The sequence below is a fragment of the Abramis brama genome (genome assembly GCF_963993115.1).
Source record: "Abramis brama genome assembly, chromosome: 5".
Taxonomy (NCBI): Eukaryota; Metazoa; Chordata; class Actinopteri; order Cypriniformes; family Leuciscidae; genus Abramis; species Abramis brama.
In genome coordinates, this window is record NC_139967.1 from 22,035,336 (window position 1) to 22,055,981 (window position 20,646).

Genomic DNA, 20,646 nt, shown 5'->3' on the forward strand with positions numbered 1-20,646 from the left:
TCGTGATTTAATTAATAGAACTTGTGCACATTTGGTTCTTTGCTTGCAGCAAAGTCAATTTAAGTCTAATTTTTTTTCGTGACGTAACCCTACAACTCAAACTAGTGCACAACCTCAACGTCATCGTTCTCAGCCACTCCCTCTGTTCGCTGATTGGGCCGCCAAAAAATTGGCCAGAGAAAACCCAAGAATATACCGCAAACCCAGACGGAGTACTGAAGAAAAATTAAAATTGAGCGGAAGTACGTAGGAGGGCAGAGCCAGGCTAATGAAAAATACCCTTTTCTAAGAATTAATGAATAATCAAAAGTGTTCGCTGGACAAACTCAATTTATTAATTTATTAATTTATTGTACAAGTTATAACAAGTTATGATTAATTATTAATATTTAGTCTTTGAGCAAATTTGTTACAGGCTATATTCATATACACAGGACCCAACAAGCTTAACAAGAGAAACAATACACACCTGGGTAGACTAATCGAGCAGAAAAACTACAAAGAAACATGGCACACAAAACAGGAAATATAACAAAATTCCTAAAACACGCACAGGGACTAGATGAGTATAACTAATTTTGTTAATTTGTTAAATGATAATTTCAATAACTGAATAATGGCAGACATAAATGATACATTCTATGAATTATTATTCTATATATTATATACATGCCTGAATTGTAAATGAAGGGATTCAGTTTAAAAGGTTTTAATCTTCCCCAAAAATACTATATTTTTTAAATAAAAAAAATAAAAAAAAAATACATATATTCTATATACTATAAGTTTGTATGTACTCAAATCAAGGTTTTTTTTTCTTTTTTTTTTCTGTGTGTTGTAGTTATGGACATCAACCAGCAGGGGCTATTGGGGTCATGCTAACCAGCTAAACTTTGATCCCTCAGTTATTTAATGAAATACATATGCTAACAGCAGTTCCTATCTCTTCTTACAAAATAGGGTGTCTCTCTTCCAAACTTTCTCTCTCCTCTTTATACTTTTTTTATCCATTCTCTCATGTAGCCCCTCCCTCTATTTATCTAATTATTGGTCAACCCCAGTCAACTCCCCTCCAACCTTTCTCTTCCTTCTACTCTGTCTGTCTGCGAATCTCTACGAGAGAGAAGGAGAGTCTGTGTCCTCGGCTTCTTAGAGTGGAAACACATGCTGATAGAAAGAAAAATGCACTGAGGAAAAAGACTGAGGATGGAAGAATATTCCAGTATCTTTACACCTTTCCTGCTTATCTGAATGTATGTGTTCGTGCAACTTGTATATTATATGAAACTTTATTGCTGCATGCAAACTCAGAGAATTGTTTCTGCATCACACAAAATGTGTGTATCTGCATGTGTGTTTGCTATATCACATACTTCATTATGCTTGCCTTTGAACACTGAACTGTTGAACTTCCCTTGAAGTTTTTCCCTGTAGCATGTGGCTCTGATTTGGATTATTTGCTAGACTTGTTTTCGAGCTCTCTGCTCTTTTGAAGTCGTTTCTGTTATAGGCCGTTGTGCAGAAGGATGGATTCCTCTGCACTTCACTCTCTTTTACTTCTGCTTTTCACCACCTTCTCCCGTGTTCTTGCTGGAATGGACTCTTGTTATGATGAGGAGGGCGTCCCGAGCCGCTGTTTGCCTAACTTCGAAAATGCGGCCTTCAATCGTTCCGTTATCGTTTCAAATGTGTGTGGTATCCCACCAGAGGACTATTGCATGCAGACAGGGTCCACACGCTCATGTCACCACTGTGATGCCTTGGACTTGGAACTGAATCGCAATGCCACTTACCTGACTGACTTCCACACGGATGAAGAGCCCACCTGGTGGCAGAGCCAATCCATGTTCTATGGAGTTCAGTATCCTAATTCAGTCAACATCACACTGCATCTAGGTAAGTCACCATTATTGTGCATTAATATCGATGAAAGTGGGAAACAATGTGCAAAAACACAAAATGTGTACTGAAATTTGTAGAAACAGGGTTAACTAAAACTGATCAAAATTGTTTTCGGTAATTGAAATAAATCTCAAATAAAATAAAATAGGAATATTAGATGGAAAATGTAAACTTAAAAAATGTCCTTGTTTTTTAATATATTAAACACTCAACCCAGTATTCTGTGCTCTGTAAACTGTATGCTAACTAAACAGCAACCAAGAGCAGTCTCAATCTGCTAATGTGAATTTGATGTAAACACCTGAGAAATCTAATGTCATTTTGGTGGCCTATCAGATTGGATGACTCTGATATCTCAGCTGGTTTAGTTCTATTACATTATTGCCCTGCAGACTTTACGCTACAGTGTTTTCAATCATAAGCATTCCCATATGTCTGTAAGAATGTAACTATTTTGAAACTATTTTGTTATTTGTATTCTGTGAAATTTTGCTCTTTTCTTTCTTCTTTAACCCTCAGAGACCCAATGTAGCAGAATTTAAGCACTTGAACAAAGCATTTGTAAAAATAACAAACGTTCACTAAATATGGGTAAAGACTACACATAACAGTAGCTGGCACTCAGCTGACACACCAACAGCTTTGATTATTAGCATATTAACTGCCACAGCTTGCTAAAAGAACTCAAAATGATGGCAGCCAACAACTGTTAGTTTTATTATTATTATTATTCCCAAATGGGAGTCAATGGCAGCCCCATGAACCAGTAGGAGTAGGAAAATTATGAAAATTGTCTCACTTGATGGTAATGAATAGTAATCTGACTATTCGGGGTCTCTAGGGCAAACTTAATAGCGCTGAAACCAGTTAAAAATTGTACTTTTCAAATGGTTATAGCATATGGTTAACTGTTATGATTTTTCTAGAAAAATAAAACTTAGAAGACCTGATTCCTCTCCTCATGCTCCACATTCAACATCTTACATCAAGACTCCATCCATTAAAGTAGAGGTCATTTTGAAAAGTATAGAATTCCATTTTTTCACTACACTGCTCCTTCAGATGATATTTGGACCGAGCCACACAGAAATAACTGAACAATTTTTTTTATTCATCTTTGTTCAAAAGTTATGATGTTGCAAACTTAACGATGTTTATGCAGAATTGGTTCAGAGGCTGTATCTCGGCAAATCTTTGATCCATCGAAACGAAACTGAAACCATGATCTGAGGGTCCATGACAAATTTGGGAGCAGCGCCACCTACAGGTCATGAGATCTGAAAAAAATGCTATTTTTGCACATAAATCAAAAGCTGTGGATTCCTTGTGTCATTCTGATTCTGTGGATACTGATTTTGCCAGGATCAGATGAACCATCAGTCTGCCATTTTAAAACTCGTCATGAAATTGCAATAGCTATCGGCACAAAATTAGGTAGGGATCATCGATAGCATGTCTTGAAGGTACCTGATAAATTTGATAAACTCAGCGGTGATTTAAAAATTTTAATATTTTATTTATAATATGCTATGATATGAATGCTTACTACAGTACTTAAATTAGGTTTTTATTAGAGCCCGACCGATTTGGATTTTTGGATATCGATATATTGGCGGATATTCTTTACGTGTTTGTTATAGTACAGTACCAGTCAAAAAGTTGGACACACTTTCCCATCCGCCCTATATAAAGTGTTATAATTATATAAATTATTGGAATATTGTGAGATGTTGTAACGTTGCGTTATAGGCAGAATAAGCTAATACCATGTCTACACCGGACGCGACCGCTGTCACTCGCGTCGCAACATTTTTTCTTTGTGTCAGTACGTCATAAATAGAACAAGGCATCAGTTTACTGTCTGAGATTTGTTGCTCACGTCGCACCGCATCCAGTGTAGACAACATTGCTGATTATAATGGGTTCTTCTGTCTTTGCACCTTTTTCTTGTCATTCCAAAGAGCTGTCAATACCAAAACAGTTGATTCATAATTTCATAACACAAACAGACATCTTTCTTTCTGATTCTTTTCTTAATCAAATTCACTGCTGGCTGACTTGCACCTTGTGGTTATTAACAGCTTTAAATTTCTGCACATCAAAAGTGTAAATATGATTTGAAGATATTCTTGGAAGCACAGTTTGTGAAAGAGAAAAAATGGGAGATGAAATGGCATTAAAATGGTTTCAATAGACTAACCAGGCACAAAACAGAAAGTGTATGTTCTTGTGTTTGCTCTGATTCAAAGATCCCTTGCAGTTGGATGTCTGTGAAAGGCCTTCTCACATTTCCAAACCAAACAGAATACATCCTAGGGAGGCCTACACACACACACACACACACACACACACACACACACACACACACACACACACAGACAGACAGCAGAGCGAGTGATGGGGGTGGTACAGAAAACACTACAAAGAATAAGACAAACACAGAAAGCAGCAGAGGTCCAGTGGCAGGTCAGGTCTTTCCTATACACACATGTAAACATACACAAACACACACATGCAGACTTCTAAGGAATGTTTCCACATCTGGTTTCCATTGTGGTTTTCATTCAAAGATGTTCAAAGGACCAATATGTGATATAGACTTTGCTGTAAAATACTGAACCCAACATTAAAGATCATTGAATGCAAATCATACTGTTTTAACAAACCTTGTTTAGACCAAGTGCAAACACAGAAATATCACATATGTAGACACATGTAACAGTTCATAACTAAACAGTTTTCAGTTGGTCTGTAAACTCTATGCTTTAAGTTCAAGTCATTAATTTTGTTGTACATTCATTTTATAGTGTTTACAAACTTGTTTTATTCCCAAATCTTAATAAAAGAAAAAAAAAAAATGTTCCAGTTTACCCAACGCTATCTCACGACCAATTAGTACGAATTCGTACGAATGATAAAAAGATGGCTAAGTCGTACGAATTCGTACGACCTCACTCGTACGAATTTGTACGATTTGTCTAAACCCACGTGATGGGTAGGTTTAGGGGCGGGGTCAGGGGTAGGTTATTCGTATGAATTCATACGAATTGGGCAATTCGTAAAATATGTACGATTTTGCAAAAATCGTACGAATTCGTACGAGTGAGGTCGTATGAATTCGTACGAATTAGCCACCTCGTAGAATTTGTACGTTTTCCCGTGAGATCGGGTTGGTTTACCATACACAGACATGATTACATGCAGCTCTTTATAGTTTATAAATATTGAGTCTGGTCAGGTTCAGTTGAGTTCAGACACAAACTCACCCACACAGATAAGTTTAGTCTACTCATTCTTTCCAGGATAACAGCTGTGTCTTTCTGTAAAGGTACAGTATGAACATACTGTATGAACACATTAAACCTGTGGGAGACAAACACATGATATATAGCTTACTGTATATTCAAATTCAGGTCCCGCAGAGTGATTAATTGTTTTGACAGTTCCAGTCATCAAGATCAGAGCTGGAGACCAAATCCAGCCAATATTTTCTTCTTACATGCTGAGGTGAAATTAAAGGCTCACTGAAGTGCCTTGAAACTTGCAGTGTTATCCAGTGTGTTGACGCAATATCCACTGAAACAGTGTAATAGATTCCCCTTTTAGATTTAATATGAAACTGTTACTAAAGCAAAACAGTGAACATAATCATGCTGAGAATGTGTAGTTTGAAAAGTGTGTAATTTATATTGCTGCATGGCACTGGTGTTATCTCTTACTCGTCAGGGCTGTTTCTAACACTGAGTCTGTCTAACCGTTTCTCCTCCTAATCTCCTCAATATTACTTTAAAATATAGCATTCTGTATCGACTTCAAATGGATCCAATACATTTTGTGGTCTGCTCCGACTTGTCCGACTTGTGCATATGATCCGCTCTGTGCTATCGTCTCTAGACCGGAGCAGTCTGTGCGCGCTGCGGCGGTTCTCGTGACATTAAATTGGAACCAGACTTCACTCTCCCCAATGGAAAGCATACACTGTCTGAATCGTTCCCTACCCCCTATATAGTGCATTATGGGCCATTAAAGTAATCCATGTGACTCCAGTGGTTTAACCACAAATCGCCCTATATAAAGTGTTATAATTATATAAATTATTTGGAATATTGCTTGATGTTGTAACGTTGTGTTATAGGCAGAATGAGCATTTTTTCCTTTGTGTCAGTACGTCATAAATAGAACAAGGCATCAGTTTACTGTCTGAGATTTGTCGCTCGCGTCGCACCGCATCCAGTGTAGACAACATCACTGATTATAATGGGTTCTTCTGTCTTTGCACCTTTTTCTTGTCATTCCAAAGAGCTGTCAATACCAAAACAGTTGATTCATAATTTCATAACACAAACAGACATCTGTCTTTCTGATTCTTTTCTTAATCAAACTCGCTGCTGGCTGACTTGTACCTTGTGGTTATTAACAGCTTTCAATTTCTGCACATCAAAAGTGAATCCTTGTGTTAAAGTAATCCATGTGACTCCAGTGGTTTAACCTCAAATTTAGTGGTGCTAAATGAAGTGACGCGAGTGTTTTGTTTGAGCAAAAAAACACAATTTACCACTTACAAAATATTTATCTGCAATGTGAGAGCACCACAATGCATGTGTGTTGTGTTGATGCCAGAGCAGACCAGACTCCAGAGATGGTCTTATTATTTGGGAGATACGAGGGTCCGTGGCTCTACCATTGGAACAAGCGTAACGGCTTACTTGGATCACGTGTGCCTTGATAACCAATCACATTATGCCTTGACATCATTCAATTTTGTTCAGAGTTGTGCGACGGAACTGTAACAAAACTGGCGATGGAAATGTAAGACAGAAGTATTAATACAGTGTTCAAATGGTATGTCCAAAGATTTTCCTGTGCAACAGCCCAGCAAACACAGAACTTTGGCACGATTAACGTTTGAGAATTTGAACTTGAAAAACTGATGTCTTTACGGGGTTAAAACAACATTCCTTCTTATGTTCATTCATGTGTATTTGATGCTATAAATTAACTAAGGAAGAGATGATCGGTTCACGAGCAGCTTTAACTGAGACTCTACAGCGATCTGTCAGACACATTAAAGAGCCACAAAACGGTATTTATTGTTTAAATTTCTTTTAAAAATGACCAAATTTGAAAGTTGATTTGCCGGATTGCCGGATGTAGTAAATCATCCACTTTTGTAAGTACTGTGAATTCAAAAATGCTTGTCACATACTGTTTTTCGCCTACTATAGGCTATAGTGGGAAAGTTTGCTATTTTGGATGGATGCACTGAGTGAATCCTTGAATCATTCAATCAACTGATTTGTTAAAAAATACTGATTCACACACCTGTGCTCAAAGATGCACAATTGTTGAGACTGCTTTGACTTTATCTGGACATATTTTCACTGGCGGGGCAAAAAAAAAAAAAGAGAGAAAATAACTGGTAATATTGTGCCTGAAACATAAGTTACTCAAGATTAAATTCATGTTTATTGAATTGTTGTGAACAATATCACACTGCAATCAAGCTGTTCATCTGTATCAGTACGGTCATGTGATTATTGCTTATTTTGACCTCATACAGGCATTTTAACATCTAACATCTGTGGGAATTATTAGTGGATGACGACTCAGTGATCTTTTGGCAGCAACACTGGTAATAATTAAATTAGTTTTACAGAGATGGTAGCAATTTAGCAAACCTCAAAACACGGCAGAACAACAATAATCTGACTAAATTTAAAAAGGTTTAAATTAAATAGCTGTGTGTTATCAGTCAGTTATCTCTTCCAGTGCACTGGCTGCAGGAAGAGTCCCTATGGAGCAACCCAGGGTTAAAGAACTCTCCAGTTAAATTGGACAATAAGATTTGAGTAGTAATTAAACTGACAAAGTACCACCAAGTATGCCATTTTCTCAAGGCACAAACTCCACGTATTCTCTACAGACACAAGAAAACTGCCTTCCACTCTAAATTGGATAAAGTGTCCTCGTCCTTTTTTCCTTTTTCATCCTTGATTTTCTTTTGGCTTGATCTAACACCTGCACATTCTTGATGTGGCTCGATATAGATATAGGACGTACAAGTGGTAAACTGCAAATATCACCTAAAGACCTATTCTACCTTATTATTTTCAAATTAATTTTGTTGCATTGAATAACATTTGAATATGGATAAAACCAGTTAATTTAGATGTTATAATTTTTTTTCAATGTAGATACAAATCTTACATTAACTCAGTTTACAGGTCAGTTTAATTCTGTCCTGGGCTTTATTAACTAAATACTACATTAGTATTTAGCCTACATTAACTCAGGAAGGTACTGAATTTTGTGGGATCTGTCCAGATTAACATGACATTAATATTGTTGTTGTTTTTCCAAGGCAAGGCCTTTGAAATCACATATGTACGTTTGAAGTTCTACACCAGCCGACCAGAGAGCTTTGCCATCTACAAGCGTACGGAGGAGAATGGACCATGGCAGCCATATCAATATTACAGTGCTTCTTGTCGCAAGACGTACAGGAGGGACAGTAAGGGCTTCATACGTCCAGGCGAGAAGGAAAGGATGGCACTCTGCACGGATGAGTTTAGTGACATCTCTCCACTTACCGGCGGAAATGTGGCCTTCTCCACATTGGAAGGACGACCCAGTGCCTACAACTTCGACCAGAGTGTTGTGTTACAGGTACGTCATGTTATTTTACAATGAGATTTTGTCTGTCATGTAATGCAGTAGTATGATTTTTATATTCAGCCCATCTGGATACATATTTTAGAATGCCAAATATAAACATGAATCATTTCTAATGTTATCCCAAGGGATTTACAGTGTATGCGTAAATATTTACCTTCATGGCTTGTTGACAATAACTTGCTGTTTTAGTCAGCAGCTCATCTCCTCGGCCTATAGATATGTAGATGGTTGTGCTTTGTTGTTCCAGAGGAAAGCTTTGAGGGAAATATACCTCACTGTCAAGCTTCTCTAACTCTCAGACTTTCAGAGCAGAATCTCACGGCTAAACATGAGTGTGCTCAGCATGCCGTGCTACAAAATACAGCCTGCAAGTTTTTCCAAAGATTTCTAGGGAGCTTCTTCCACACAGAGATGCAGTCACAGCCATCAGATGAAGTTCAGAAAATCAAAGGTGACAGGCAGCTGCCAGAGCTCACCTAACTGTTTAATACAGTAGGTGAATATATATATACAGTATGGGTGTTTCTGACTGCAACTATGGACATTTTGGTCCTGTAGACCTTCAGAAAATACACTTGATTCACACTCTCACTAGTTTATGTGCCTACTAACAACTTCCAATTGTGTATATACATACATGACAGAAAAATTATTTTATTTGTATCAGTCATGAACATTTCCACTGCAGTGTCACTTCCAAAACACATGGGGGGAAAAATCATATTATGAAGAAATCATATTTCTCCAAAACACATTGTCAATTATAAACACATTGTCAATTATTGGCCCCCTTTTATTAAATACTTTTTGCAACCTCCTTTTTCCAAGATACTGTAACAGCTCTGAGTCTTCTCCTATAATGCCTGATGAGTTTGGAGAACACCTGACAAGAGATCAGAGACCATTCCTCCATACAGAATCTCTCCAGATCCTTCAGATTCCCAGATCCATGTTGGCACTTCTTCTCTTCAGTTCAGCACACTCATTTTCTATAGGGTTCAGGTCTGGGGACTGGGATGACAATTGCAGATGCTTGGTTTTGTGCTCAGTGACCAATTTTTGTTTTGATTTTGATGTTTGTTTTTGGGTCACTGTCCTGTTGGAAGATCCAAACATGGCCCGTTATAAGATTTCTAGCAGAGGCTGTCAGGTTTTGATTTTGTATCTCTTGGTATTTGATCGAATCCATGATGTCATGTATCTGAACAAGATGTCCACGACCTCTGGCAGAAAATTAGGCACACAGCATTACAGATACAGCAGAGTATTTTAGCATTTTACACATGGGGTACTTTTTTATCCCTGTATGAACCAAACCCATATTAAAGCGACAATATGTACGATTTTTGTAATAAAAATCCAAAATCACTTGCACAGTGTGATATATTTCCTGCAGTTGTGTACTTACAATATTACAAAAGTTCCCAAAGATTTTTAATTTCAGAGAAATTCCAATTTTAAATAATGGCTCGTCCATGTACACCTGTCGCCTGTCAATGACGTAATATCCACGTTATCCCTGGTTTCCGCTCATACTGCCATAGAAACCATGGCGATAGACGTGGACAACTGCGTTACGTCTAGTGGCACGCTCACGCTGTTGTTGTTTCGTTCAAACATTATGGACCATGGCAAGCAGACTTTGGGACAAAAGGAGAACTAAAACACGGATCAATATCAGCGTGGCATTTTCGAGATGCCGAGAGCTCCACGTCCACGACTAACTTCAACTTGACAGAGATGCCACTCTTGCATGTACTTTATTAGACAGGTGAGCAAAATGTACATAAAACTAATTATATAGCTCAACATGATGAAATGTTAGAATATGATCAGTATGTTATTCTAATGTTGATCTAGCTTACTGCTAGTCTCATACAGCCAACAAACTAACACATAGAATAACATTATAACTTTCAACTCACTCAAATGCAGTTTAGTATGATAGTGTAGACCAGGGATGGGCAACTTCGGTCCTGGAGGGCCACTGTCCTACAGAGTTTAGCTCCAACCATGAAAAAATCACCTGCCTGTAATTGTCTAGTAATCCTGAGGACCTTGATTAGCTTGTTCAGGTGTGTTTGATTAGGGTTGAAGCTAAACTCTGTAGGACAGTGGCCCTCCAGGACCGAAGTTGTCCATCCCTGGTGTAGACCAAGTGAAACAGCGCTGTGTTACCTCACAAGTTTCATTCATCTAATAATCTGACCCGTGTGAGTAATTCAGCACTTGCATGTAGTTTGGTAGAATGAAATGTCCTTATTCCTTTATATCCGCGGGACTCGCGTGTGGTACTGATATCTGTCTTTCATTAGGAATCGTGCCCTGCTTCATTCCACAGTCATGTTAAAAACATCAATGTATTCACTCATCCATAAACATTATTAGATCCACCAGCATGACAACAAGATCCATGATTCCGATTATGCGTCATCAATCTACGCCTTTGTTATTGTAAGAGGTTAGTGACCCCTAGTGGCGAAAAAAAAAAACATATTGTAGCTTTAAGTGTTTTCTGCCAAAAAGCTCTTTTTTTTGGTTTGTTTCATCTGTCCATAGAACGTTTGCAAAGTAACTGACACTACTGGAACTCCAAACGGGACGGGTTCTATGGTCAGATGAAAAAAAAAAAAGCTTTTTTGGCAGCAAACACTTAAGATGGGTTTGGTGCATACAGGGATAAAAAAGAACCCCATGTGTAAAATGAAATACTCTGCTGTATCTTTAATGCTGTGGGCCTAATTTTCTGCCAGAGGTCCTGGACATCTTGTTCAGATACATGGCATCATGGATTTGATCAAATACCAAGAGATAAAAATTCCAAACCTGATAACCTCTGCTAGAAATCTTATAACGGGCCATGTTTGGATCTTCCAACAGGACAGTGACCCAAAAACAAACATCAAAATCAAAACAAAAATGGGTCACTGAGCACAAAACCAAGCATCTGCAATGGCCATCCCAGTCCCCAGACCTGAAACCTACAGAAAATGAGTGTGCTGAACTGAAAAGAAGAAGCGCAAACATGTATCTGGGAATCTGAAGGATCTGGAGAGATTCTGTATGGAGGAATGGTCTCTGATCTCTTGTCAGGTGTTCTCCAAACTCATCAGGCATTATAGGAGAAGACTCAAAATTCAAAAGAAATACTATTCATACCCTGCTAAAAATGTTTAACAAAATCAATTAAAAATTAGAGAGCTATGATACAATTTTTGTCAGATGATTTTTGTCATTTCCTGCTGTGTTCTCATTTTTCCAAAATATCTAAATTAGCTTTCTTACTGGCCCACACTCAGCATAGCCATAATATTGGAAGTCTAACCAGACTGACCAAAACCCCTGAAACGGTTGTTCTCTGTCCACTTCCAAACAAACATGCAGTTCTACTGAGATATGAACACAACATGGAAAGACATCTAAACGCACCAAAAACAGGACGTAGGCCTAATGTCACAAGATGCCACCTTTTAAAAGGACAGAATGCTCAATCATACCTGTTTTTTCTTGTCATAGTCGTTGTATATTACAGGTGCTGTTTTGATTCCATTGCACATTTTCTTAACTCTTTGTGAGTTTTCAGCTGGAAAAAAATATCATCATATGTACGCACATACAACGAGTGCATTAAGCCCAGCCCAGCACACAACACTGTTTTGGATGTTTAAGTTCTGTTGCAAAATATACATCATAAAAGCCTTATTATAAAATATTGTAAGATTAATTACATAAAAAAAGAGGCACACCCTGACACATGGTTGACCCATTCTGTCTCCTCTGCAAAACCATATTTCATAAGCTTTGATGCCAACAGACAGCATCCTGCTTTTAATATAGCATTTAATCCTAGTGTTTCTCCTACTGTGATTTGTGTTGATAGAATTTAACTTTTCCACTCTTAAATCTCTCAGAAGAAAAAAATGACAGAAAAGGAAGGAAGTTTGAACTTCAAATCAGATGACAGAGCAAGAGGCCCCCTGGGTTGTATTTCAATCTGAGAATAATTTGAGAGAAGAAAAAAGCTCAAAGAGGGGAAAACAGCACTCGGATCAACTGCAGTATGCTCTATGCAGTCATGTCTGCTATACTAAACCTTTTTTTATGAAGGTTGTATAAAATCTTTAAAGTTCGGTGTTCTGTGATCTTTTTAATTTGTTTTTAATTTGGTTTTTAATTTGGGACAATTTGATGACTAGCACTTATTTTTAAGTAATGGTTTGTTTTGTTTGTTTATTTATTTATTTTTATAAACTACTATTCAGAATTTTATATCTTTAAGATTTTTTTTTAAGATATAAATTAATAATTGTATTTAAAATGATGCGTTAAATTGATCACTCAATTCAACGTCACTAAAGACTTTTACATTGTTACACAAATTTTAAATAAATGCTTTCTACTTTTTTCAAAGAATACTAAAAAAAATGTATCATAGTTTCCAAAAGAATATTAAGCAGCACAACTGTTTTCAACATTGATAATAAAAATATTTTTTTCTTGAGCACCAAATCAGCATATTAGAATGATTTCTGAAGGATCTTTTGACACTGAAGTCTGCAGTAATGATGCTGAAAATTCAGTTTTGCAATCACAGGTATAAATGACATTTTAAAAATATTAAAATAGACAACACTTTAAAAAAAATAATACATTTACCACATTAAATTTAATACATTTGTATACCAAATAAATGCAGCATTGGTGACCAACAACGTTTCTACAACGTAAATTACAATGACCCATACCGAAAAACACGAATTTTGAAGCAGTTATGTTTATTTTTGAAAACGTATGTTTCTAGATAATACAGATTAGGATGTTGTCACATGTATGTTCAGTTTCTGTCTTGTCTGTATTAGTTCTCATAGTCACTGTGGTTTCTAATTAGTTAAGTCTTGTCAGCTGTTCCTGTTTAGTTACATCATTTGCCTTGTGTACTTAATACTCCCTGTTATGTTCAGTCCCTCGTCGGTTATTTTTTGTGTGTGTGTATCACACGCTGTTACTGTCTATCACTTGTCTGTGGATTAAACCTCGTCTTTGTTGATCTGCCTTCGTCTTTCTTCATCGTGTGATAGGTGTGGGTGTGTGCAGTTCACGTTGTTGAACAAAAAGTCTAAGTATTGCCAAGTTATGTTTACCACAGGCTTTAGTTTACTTATAAAATTGAAAAACCCTATAAAACCCCATGGTGAAATCTCAAAGGAACCAGTGACAAATTAGACTTCCGGGTTCTGATGTCATCCCTGCACTGCACCGCTTTCTGCACTTATTCAGACATTGTTTAGGGAGAGGAGTCTGATGTTAAACCATTAATGTATGCAGGCTTTTCCTTTTTCATAATTATTAAACAATTTGGCTGGTTACAAGGTGAAAACACACCTTGTAACCAGATACTTGATGGTTTGCTGCAAAGTAATGGATTACTTCAAAGGGGGATATTTGTTTTTTTTTAGTCTGAAAGGCATCATTATATATTTTTTCCCACACCAACAAAATCCATGCTGAAGATGAAAGTTGTCTTGCGAATTCAAATTTAATTTGTTCAGTCATCCATTAAATTGGCATGCATGCTCTCTCTCTCTCTCTCTCTCTCTCTCTCTCTCTCTCTCTCTCTCTCTCTCTCTCTCTCTCTCTCTCTCTCTCTCTCTCTCTCTCTCTCTCTCTCTCTCTGGTTGAGGCTGAGAGCTGGGTTTTAAAATGGAACACCAGCTTTGAATGAGAATGAGAGATAGAGCACATAAAACGAGTAGCACAGTGAACTTAAGCAATCAAATAAAAAAATGTTATTCAGTTTGAAATAAGGGACAAGCCTCTTCCTGATGCATTCTAATCATGAAGACCCTCCTGGCTACGACCCATATAAGAGGGGAGGAGACTTTAGATGGCAGGAGGATGGAGAGAGCACGTAGAAAGTGTGACTCTAAACTCTTCAAAGAAGAAAAATAAATTAACACAGACAAGAGATTGAGAACAGAGACACTATTTCTCAATTTTCACTTAAATGCTTTGTCCTTTAGTCAGCAGTTTTTCTGAACTCATCAGCCAAACTGGTCGAAGCAAATGGAGACTAATTAAGTGCTTGCTGCCGTTTGTGCAAAGAACCACCAATAAACTATCTAATAATTAACCTCTCAAATAATACTTCCATCCTGCCATGTAAGTAATATTTCAAAGAGCAGCTCACTCGAGACAATTAGCCATAGTTCAACTGGGATGCTAGCCATAGTTCAGCCATAGTTCAGAACGAACTATTTTTTTTTTCCATTACAATCTGCATTACTTTAAATGTCACTGCCATTGATAACTGGATAATTTGTGTTAGAATAGTAACCCTTTGAACTCTTTTAATGGAAATTTGAATGCTTGTTCAATAGGAAGTTATTTTTTAATCTGTCTCTCAGTTTTTCAAATTAACTTTATTTGTAGGCATATCCTGGTGCCATATTTACAGTTATGGATTAGCAACCCTTTTGATAGCCTAGTTGCCTCATGGCATTTCATGTGCTTTTAATACTAACCCAGGGGACTTTCTTTCTTGCCACAGGGTTTGAGCCTGTAAGCTGAGATGTGAAGTGGCAAAATGATTAATCATGGCAAATATGCAGTGAGATGACAAAACAGTTACAATCCTGACTGAGGCACATAAACCGGGCATAAAGAAAGCTAAGCATCTCTTTGCTTTTCTGTTGGCTCATACAAGCCCACCTTTGATACCTGATCACTATCCTCAATTAATTAGTCATCAGCTTATTTAAATAAGCCAGTCTAGTTGTCAGTCACATTATCCTTCGGAAATCATTCTAATATGCTGATTTGCTGCTCAAGAAACATTTCTGATTATTATCAATGTTGAAATCATTTGTGCTGCTTAATGTGAAACAGGGTTCTTGCGGATCCTTAAAAAGTCTTAAATTTGATTTTTTAAATTTAAGGCCATAAAAAGTCTTAAGTATTATTTTTACTTATGAAAGGTCTTAAATTTTGTAGCACTTATTAATCTTAATTTTAATTTCATTATTAAAATCAAATGAGAATAGGACTGAACAATACGTCTACAGCATTTATTAATGTCAGTTAATGTTAATAGACATTTATTAGTACATATTTAAAAACAAAACATTTATTTGTTAACATTAATGCACTGTGAACTAACATGAACAAGCAATGAACAGCTGGATTTTTATTAACTAACATTAACAAAGATTAATAAATACTGTAAAAAAAAATATTGCTCATGGTTAGTTCATGTTAGTTAATACAATGTTAACAAATGAAACCTTATTGTAAAGTGCTACAGTCGATTTTTGAATTATTTATTACTTCAGTTTTAATACTTTTAATATGGTTTTAAGTATTGAATGAGTTTATACAATATATTTGGAAACACTTTACAGTGTCCTTGTTACGTGTTACATGTAGTATGCCCTACATACAACTGACCCTAAACCAAAACCAAACCATAATCCTAACCCTATAGTAAGTACGTTTAGTTAATTATTATTACTTAGTACTTAAATGTATAATTACACTGCAACAGAGACGCCTTAAAATAAAGTCTAACCGTATATTTTATATTACATTTTATTATATTATATTTTTTATAATTTTTTTATGCATTATATATTTAAATATCTTGTACATCTTGGAGTTTGTTGTAGTGTGTGATAGAATTGCCACCACTGTAAGGGATAAATGCAGTGGTGCCAGTAATTTGCTAAAAGAAGACATCTTAGAAGGCAGCATAATTAAGTTGTCTACCTTTTGGCACAGCTTTCACGTCGGCAGCGCATCCACAATGACTTAAAATACTGCCTACAGAGGTAACTCATTAGATTGTAGAACACAGCTTGTATCTCTCTCTCTCTCTATAGCTTCCTCTCACTCTGTAGTATTGGAGCTGTTATTGTTTATGATTCATTGCACATTGTTTTGCCCCCAAAATAAGACCTTTTCTACATGATGCACAAGAACTGCAAAAACAAAAACAAGAGAGGCACAGGAGAGAGAGAGTTGAAAAAGTAAAGTAGGCATTAAAAAACTGTGGAGAGCTAAGGATGGGTGAGAGAAAAGAGAGACACTCTGAGGAGAAGATAGAGAATATTGTACACAGAGAAGTGGAAGCAGAAGAACAGAGCGACATGTATAGTAAAAACAGAAGCAGAGTCAGATGAGCGTCGTTAGAAAGACAAAGAGACATGTAGGGGTTATTTGTTTCTTTCTTTTGTTTACTCAACTGCTCTAAAAAGGAATAAACTTTACCATCCCTCCGAGAGGCAGGGACGTGCTGGCCAGCTCCGCTCCTTTTTTATCTTGTTCCCCCAGAATGAAAGATGTGTGCTCTCACCTACACGCGCCAGGCTGTCACACTGGGCTCAAAACCCATTAACACGGACAGAACAGGGGTCAACAAGCCAGTCACTGATAAGGATGACCAAACTCTATTGCTTTCACACTAACACACACATGATCAAACCAAAACACACACTTGACCAGACACACAGCTGCACACATACACAATAAAAATGAGGAAGGCTCTATTTCTTTCTACCATCTCATTCTTTATGCTTTGGTCTGTATCACATACACATGAATACACAGAGGTGCTAGCTTTGTTTTCCTTGAAGTTCACTTCAACACAAGAATTATGAAAAATGTTATGGTATGTAATTGTACTCTATTTTCCATGACCTCAGAACAACCTCTCACCTTAACTACATCTGTTTTTGAACTTACTTCTAAACTGTTAATAAAGTGCATTCTGAAATTTAACACCTTTACTGAATTAAAGCTGTTCTAAAGATTCTGAGCTCAATCATAATTATTTTGTTTTACACAACCCATAGTTTTAAGCAATAAGTTGTCAACCTAATATGAAGTAAATATTCTTCAAATAATATTTTAATTTATTTTAATACATTGATACATTTGGTGCTCAAGAAACATTTCTGATTAGTAATGTTGAAAAAAGTTGTGCTTTTGCTGCTTCATTTTTGTGGAAACCATTACGTATTTTTCAGGATTCTTTAAACTAAGTATAGAGAGTTCAAAAGAACACCATTTATTTGAAATGGAAATGGAAAATTCTCTACTGTCACTTTTGTTCAGTTTAATGCATTTTCTCTCTCATTTTACTTTCCTCTCTCTTCCTCTCTGTAGGACTGGGTGACGGCTACAGATATTCTCATCTCTCTGGACAGATTAAACACTTTTGGAGACGAGTTCTTCAAAGATGCCAAAGTGCTTCGCTCATATTTTTATGCCATATCTGATTTCTCCGTGGGGGGCAGGTGAATAAACACACAACTATGTAATGTTGCATGTGTTTTAGCTGCCACCGATGTTTCATTGGCAGATGTTTACTGACCAAGAGAAATTAGAGAAAGGGAGCAAATGATGGAAAATGTCAAGTGAGTGATGTCATACCAAGAGGAGCTGTGCTTCATTAAGAGAGAGAGAGAGTTTTGCCAGCCATTTGATCTGTGTTCTACATCTTAAGTGTATTAGTAGTATAAACAGGATGTGGAAGAGACAGTGTTTGTGTATTTGTGTGTTTGTTCGCCATCTGTATATAGTTTGTGCATGTCTGCTTTTGTTTTTTCATTATCAGCTCATATTGTATATCAAAGTGGTGTTTCTTCATAATAAAGTGCACAAATGTTAATGCTATTATCAGTGCAAGTTGGTGAAAATACACAACACTTGCTAAGCTCTGTAATGTAATTTCTGCCAAACAAATGGCAAACGTTGTGGTCAGAATGTGTTTCTACGTAGTATTTTTGACATATTGATCAACTCTGCCAATTCATATTCTCTGTTAAGGTCCCTGTAGCATATCAAATTTTGCTTTGTGTTTTGATGTAATTTGGTTTTAAATTCAACCATCTGGCTCATTTGTAAATCTTGTCTCAGAATGCCACATCCTGAGCTTGATTTTTTTTTATGAGTGTCCACAGAAAACAATGAGCCTTGAAAGAATGCTAATAATGCGCTCTCAACTCTCTTGCAGATGCAAGTGTAACGGCCATGCCAGTGACTGCATAACCAATGAGGATGGAGGTTTGGAGTGTGCTTGTGAGCACAACACTGCAGGGGTCGACTGCCAGCACTGTGCTCTCTTCTACCAGGACCGGCCATGGGCACGGGCCACCGCTGATTCAGCCAACCAGTGTGTGAGTGAGTACGGCCTGATTATTTGTCTATTTGGAGTAGATCCATCACAAACCTGAAAATCCTACACTCAGATGTGATGTATAATGTATAATATATATATATATATATATATATATATATATATATATATATATATATATATATATATATATCCCCATGATCTGCTATATGGCCTAAAACCACATATATATATACACATACAGACTCTTATTTTGATATTCCGTTCAGTTTTGGTTACTGATTATCTCCTCGTTTGTTTCTATGGTTACGTATGATTATCAACTGTCAGTCATTTGGTTCATCTTGTATTTAAACTCCCTGTTTTGTTCAGTCCCTTTTAAATGAATGGATCTTGTAATGTGTATTTTTCCTGTGTTTATGATTAAAGTAAAAAAAAAAAAAATAATTATATATTCCTATTTTCGTGTGTGTACTGCTACACAACTATATATATTGTATCAAAACATTTATTCTACACATGGTTTCTTTTTATGATCTTATAAAAAGCTTGAAGTTAATCCTGCAAGTTTCATCACCTGGTTAATTAATTTAGTGACACTGTAATCCATTGAGATTTTAATCAAGAAAAAGTGCTTTTGGCCCCAAGTAAATTATACATTACATTTTCCATTTTAACAATGTTTTTCATTTGACTAATTAATAATAAATGGTTTTCATCAGTTTTCTCAGTTTCAAACTAACATGTAAATTTAAATCAATCAAGAAACTGAAGTTTTAGCTGAGGGCCCATCTGTGCGTTGTCTTTAAAGTAGCCTATCTGAGAAATTTAGCATCTATTTAAGTCTCCACATCAGCATCATATTTTTTAAATGTTTTAAAGTTCATTAAACATGAAATTCAGTTAGAGCTAACAGAGTTTTACCTTCTCAAATCAATGTTCAAATGAAGTTGTTTAAAAAGTTAATTTGTTGCGTTTTGAACATTGGTTGTGATTGAATTTTTTTCACTTTACTGTGTGTGTTTTTATTGCTGTTTGGGCCCGAAAAACAAGATTTGAACTTTTTTTTACACATATTTTACAAATATATTTTCAGATGACCAATTGAGTGGGCAGTATGCGTTTTGTTTTTAACTGAAGCAACATTGTATTAAACATAATATAGTAATCACACAGTAATACTGAATGAAATGATATAAAATCATGTGAAAACAACTATAAAATATATACCAAAAAAAAAAAAAAACAGCTTCAATCATTGCAAACGCAATTGAGTTTGGTCCTGTTTGACCAGCAGACAGAGAAGAACCTAGTTTGAAGAAAACAAAAAATCCACATACAAAGCTCATTCCTTGCTTGCATACCTCTGTTGAATGTGCGGCACCTTCGAGTCCTCAGATGGCATTGCATGAGAAACCGTTATACTGTGTTAAAAATAGCCACATGGGCTCAGAAGTACTTTGGAAAACCCTTGTCACTTAACATAGTCTGCTACACAGGAAAAAAAGGACAGTTGAGCAGCTGTCTTGTGTATTGCGAGATTGGGCAAAAATTCCACCTGCAAAACTGCAACTATTACTATCCTCAATTCCCAAACAGTTAAAAAGTCTAATTAAAAGCAAAGGTGATGTGACACAGTGGTAAACATGCCTCTGTCCCAACTTTTTTGGAGTGTGTTGCAGCCATCAAAATACAAATTTGTTTATATTTACAAAATACAATTAAGTTGGTCAGTGAAATAAATTTAAATAAATTGAATAAATTTAAAAAGAGTTAACAAATCACAGATTCTTGATTTTATTGCATTTTACAAAATGTCCTTTTCTGGAAATGGGGTTGTAGATGCTCACATCAGTCAGTAATTCAATCAAACAACGCATCGGTTAGCCTTTTAGCACAGTAACTAGGAAAGTTTCACTTGTGTAATGTGTTGTATG

The 20,646-nt window shown here is 36.3% G+C and overlaps 1 protein-coding gene across 1 annotated transcript in view; it reads left to right on the plus strand.

Annotated features, from left to right (window-relative positions):
* The first annotated feature begins 1,087 nt into the window (after positions 1-1,087).
* lamc3 (laminin, gamma 3) overlaps positions 1,088-20,646 on the plus strand; it is a 76,026-nt gene continuing 56,467 nt past the window's right edge. The window contains exons 1-4 of the mRNA XM_084113854.1: positions 1,088-1,896; positions 8,264-8,568; positions 17,737-17,867; positions 18,587-18,753. Of these exons, the coding sequence (XP_083969980.1) occupies positions 1,527-1,896; positions 8,264-8,568; positions 17,737-17,867; positions 18,587-18,753 (973 nt within the window). The 5' untranslated portion in view covers positions 1,088-1,526. The remainder of the gene's footprint in view (positions 1,897-8,263; positions 8,569-17,736; positions 17,868-18,586; positions 18,754-20,646) is intronic.